The 5,000-nt window shown below is 35.8% G+C and overlaps 1 protein-coding gene across 20 annotated transcripts in view; it reads left to right on the forward strand.

Moving 5' to 3' along the window:
• Positions 1-5,000, forward strand: part of LOC135110150 (myb-like protein AA) — a 29,676-nt gene that overhangs the window by 3,841 nt on the left and 20,835 nt on the right. For 18 of the 20 annotated variants that reach the window (XM_064022105.1, XM_064022104.1, XM_064022106.1 and 15 more), the window contains 2 exons: positions 940-1,137; positions 1,599-1,717. Coding sequence is in view for 9 of the 20 variants with exons in the window: in XM_064022118.1 (XP_063878188.1) it covers positions 940-1,137; positions 1,599-1,717 (317 nt within the window). In the remaining 11 variants the exon portion in view is untranslated. The remainder of the gene's footprint in view (positions 1-939; positions 1,138-1,598; positions 1,718-5,000) is intronic. The other 2 variants (XM_064022111.1, XM_064022112.1) reach the window with 2 other exon arrangements.

Below are 5,000 nucleotides of genomic sequence, written 5' to 3' on the forward strand. Positions count from 1 at the left end.
CTGACTGTCTTCAGCCTCTCTCTCACCGCCACAATGTTGCATATCTAGCTGTCTTCTACCGCTATTTTCATGCTAACTGCTCTTCTGATCTTGCTAACTGCATGCCTCCCCTCCTTCCGCGGCCTCGCTGCACAAGACTTTCTTCTTTCTCTCACCCCTGTTCTGTCCACCTCTCTAATGCAAGAGTTAACCAGTATTCTCAATCATTCATCCCTTTCTCTGGTAAACTTTGGAACTCCCTGCCTGCTTCTGTATTTCCACCTTCCTGTGACTTGAATTCCTTCAAGAGGGAGGTTTCAAGACACTTATCCACCAATTTTTGACCACTGCCTTGACCCTTTTACAGGACTGGCATTTCAGTGGGCATTTTTTTTATTGACTTTTGTTGCCCTTGGCCAGTGTCCTTCTTACATAAAAGAAAAAAAAAATGTCACCCCTCCATCACTTTCTACAACATCATTACCACCACCACTCTTACACCACCCAAACACCCAAAAACACCAAAAAAAAAAAAACATAAAAACACACAAAAAAAAACAGAACACACAAAAACACCCCAATCACCACTATTTTTCATTTCAAATACCCCTACCCTAACTTAACCTAGCCAAAACACACAAAAGTACCCATAAACACATAAAAACACCCCGAAAACACTCAAAAACATCCTAAAAATACACAAAAGTACCCCAAAAACACACAAAAACATCCCAAAACACCCTTAAACATCCCTAAAACACCTCAAAAACATGCAAAAATACCTCAAAACACCCTAAAGTACCCAAGAAACACACATAAACACCCAAAAACACCCTTAAACATCCCAAAACACACAAAAACACCCGAGACAACCACTCCATCATTACCACCCCTCCTCCTCCTCCTCCTCCTCCTCCTCCTCCTCCTCCTCCTCCTCCTCCTCCTCCTTTCCCACAACAGGCTTATGATGTGACACTGGGCAGCATCCTATCTTTGTCACCACTGGGCCACAACACCCAGCTCTCAAAACAGGTGTTCTCTGTCCTCATCTCCCTCGTGTCCCTCACCTGGTCCTTCACGTCCTACCACAGGTTCTCAAAACTCAGAGGGCTGACTATTTTAGACACACTGCCCCTCCTGTTCACAATATTCTTCCAGGTAAGGTCCTATGGAGGTTATTTTAATTGTTTGTTTTGTGTTTTTAAGTGTATTTGTGGGCTCTGAAGATTTTTTTTTTTTGTGTTTTTGGGTTTTTTGGGTGTTTCAGGGTGTTTTTGGGTGTTTTAAGGTGTTTTAGGTTATTTTGGGGTGTTTTGGGATGTTCTTGAGTGAATTTTGGGTGCTTTTGGGATGTTTAAGGGTGTTTTTTGGTGTATTTGTGAGTTTTGACTGTTTTTTCTTGTAAGTAAATTTGGGGGTTTAATTTTTAATTATTTAATTAATTTATTTATTCATTTATTTTTTATGTGTGTGTGTGTGTGTGTGTGTGTGTGTGTGTGTGTGTGTGTGTGTGTGTTTAGGTACAATTATGAGGTTAAAATAATAATAGTAATAATAATAATAATAATAATAATAATAATAATAATAATAATAATAACAACAACAATCTGTGTCCGCAGGTGGTGTCCCGCGCCATCGCCTGTACAGTGTTCACTCTGGCACACACGTGGAAGGTGTTTGTGGTGTTGGGTGTACACTTTGTGATGGTGCTGGTATTTAAACTCAAGCTGGAGGAGAGGTGAGGATGTGTGTGTGTGTGTGTGTGTGTGTGTGTGTGTGTGTGTGTGTGTGTGTGTGTGTGTGTGTGTGTGTGTGTGTGTGTGTGTGTGTGTTGCCCTGTCTTTCATTGTTGAGATTGGTGAGGCTCTGTGTGTGTGTGTGTGTGTGTGTGTGTGTGTGTGTGTGTGTGTGTGTGTGTGAATTGAATTTATTGAGTAAGCTCAGACTTTATATAAAAGTATGGAGCACAGCTCTCCAGGAAAAGAATACAAACATTATATACAGAATTATATACAGAATGTGCATAATATTACATAAGAAAAAAATACATACAAATGAAATACACTGTAAGCAATGGCAAAAAATGAATAAAAAAAAAATGTGTATGCATATATAATGATACATACTGTTACTAATTAAGAAATTAGAAAAACTATTGAGGTGTTTTGCATACTATTTATCTAAACATGTGTAGCACCATCCTTAAAAAGAAAGATAATTTCTTCATCACACTTGAACTTGTACTTTGCATGAACAAAGCATATTTGAATTGTGTTGGCCTATTTATGTAATAATTTGCTATATACATATTACCTAACCTAACAATTTCCACATCCGTACATTCAAAAAGAACATGAAATTCATCTCCTACTACCTCAACATTACACTTGTTACATACCCTATCTTCTCTACTGATGCCTTGATACCTACCAACATTTACAGGAAGTCTATTATTACAAGTTCTAAATTTAGTCAACTAATAATCTGTCACCCTTTGTTAACTTTTCTAAATACTGTTCTCTGCCAAAATCTGTCTTAAACACGCTATAATTGCTACTTAATGATTTTGTTTCTAAATTATGATGCCAAGTTACAAGCCACTGATCTTTCAATCTCTGTTCCACAGCTTTCTTCACCCATCTTGAATTAGGAACATCTTGCAACACCACATACCAGACATTCCACAGTCATTACAAATATTCTTTATACAAGCTAACCATGGAGAAGTATAAAGCCCTAAGCTATCCAGCTGCAATAGACATTGGTACATTACATAACACAATTTAGTATTTTTACCTGAAATTAACCTAGACCAATAACCTATAATTTTTTTCTTCATATAAATATCAAGTGGAAATACACCCAGTTCACCATACACCATGTCATTACAAGTATTCTTATGAACACCCAAAACCTGTTTTAGAAATTTCATGTACATATACTCTAACTCCCTAGCAATATGGTAACCACAAATTTCAGATGCATAAGTCAATATAGGTAACACCGTGGTGGTAAATAATTTGAGTTGTATATCCACTGGCAAGTCAAACTTCTTACACTTACTTATTAATGAGTACATTGTTCTTGTGGGTGTGTCTTTTAGCTCCAGCTCACCTCTGCAAAACCTTCCATTATAATTTAATAACACTCCAAGATACTTATACTCTGTCACTACTTCAATGTTTTCACCACCAATTTCAAATTCATAGTTAGATAAATTTTGTCTTCCCCTACTAAGCACTACTACTTTTGTTTTGTTACAATTTAGCTTTAATTTCCATTCATTACAATATAAATTCAGAGCAATCAGTGCCTGCTTCATTCCATCCTCACTGTCACACAAAATAACTGTATCATCTGCTACGTCATAATAACAAATAGTTTAAGATACATGTTTAAGAAATCATCACCAGAATTTACATAACTGCAATTATATTCAATTAATTTACTTTCAATATCATTCACATAAAAAGCAAAAAGCAACGGTGATAAATTTTTCCCCTGTCTTACCCCTACATTGCAAACAAATCTCCTGGTTAAACATGACACATGATCTGATATTGTTGTACATATTTTTGATTACATCTAGAATTTTTCCTTGCACCTTTTCCTTCACAAGCTTACACCATAAACCTTCACGCCATACCATATCAAAGGCTTTCTTGTAATCAACAAATAAACAAAATAGCTTTCTCTTCTTCCAGTTAAATAAATCAATGACACATTTCAACAAAAATATATGATCCAGAGTGGAATATCCATGACTGAAGCCCACTTGTGTTTCATTAATGATAGATAAGGTGTTTGAATAATCATTAAGTTTTCATTAAGTATGGAGGTGAACAGCTTCCCCATGCAGCTACAGTAAGTAAGGTGATGCCCCTGTAATTACTAAAATCCCTTGTTTTTATAGAGTGGCACTATTGTACCCACCAACCATTCAGCTGGCATGACACCAGTATCAAGTATTTTATTAAACATTTTAACATAGAGGGGACACAAAAGATGCTTAGTACTTTTAATATATTCATTTAATATCATATCAGGTGCTGGGGATTTGCTGTTTTTTAACTTCTTAATATTTCTAACTACCTCTTCTTCACTTATAGGATCATTAAGTACTGATAAAATTTCAGCATCTGCACGGTCTTCATCATTTGTAATATTCACATCACTATTGTCAGAATTTTCATCACCCACTAGCTCCTTAAAATGTTCATAGAATTCATTTAGTGTTATGGGGATCTGATAGGTTCTTTTCTGACTATTTAAAATTTTCCAATATGCTTTAGGGTCATCACTCTTATATTTTCTAAGCTTCTTTATTAAGTTATCCCTCTCCTTATTCTTCACTCTTTAGATTTGCTTTATTTTTCCTGCTTTTCTCGATCATGTTGTTAAAATTTACACTACTTCTATGCAAATGATACCTCTGTCTAGCTTTATGGTATTCCTTTCTAGATGGCCAGCACTCTTTATCATATCCCACTGAGGTGGCATTATTGGACTTTTTAATGAATGATTTTTTCTTATACAGTGGGAAAGTTGCAAGTGCCGGCTCATTCAGTATTTGTTTTAAATCTAAATTAATATCATCCATGAGTAATTCATCCACTTTTGCAATCAGTTCATTTATCTTAGTTTCATCAATATTACTCACATATAAAAACTGTTTTTCAACATTCCATTTACTTGGCCTTACACTTGATTGTCTTGATTCCCGTGCTCTTGGTTTACAACAGGCACCGTACTTTGCATCTTACATTTGATTCTTGCATGTAGTCCACAGTTTACATCAGACCACAAAGGTTCATAATCTAATACTTTAAAAACTACAACATACTTCATGATCACAGGTGATCCTAAAAAATAGTCAATAGTTGTATTGTGTGTGGTAGTAGGTTTGCCAATGCTGCAGTCCTCCCCTAACCTTCCATTTAGTATATAAACTTGGTGATTCTTACAAACATCCAACAACTTTTTTCCCATATGAATTCCTATCTGGGTTTAAGTCCTGGTTT

Source organism: Scylla paramamosain, chromosome 20 (genome assembly GCF_035594125.1).
Source record: "Scylla paramamosain isolate STU-SP2022 chromosome 20, ASM3559412v1, whole genome shotgun sequence".
In the NCBI taxonomy this organism is placed as follows: domain Eukaryota; kingdom Metazoa; phylum Arthropoda; class Malacostraca; order Decapoda; family Portunidae; genus Scylla; species Scylla paramamosain.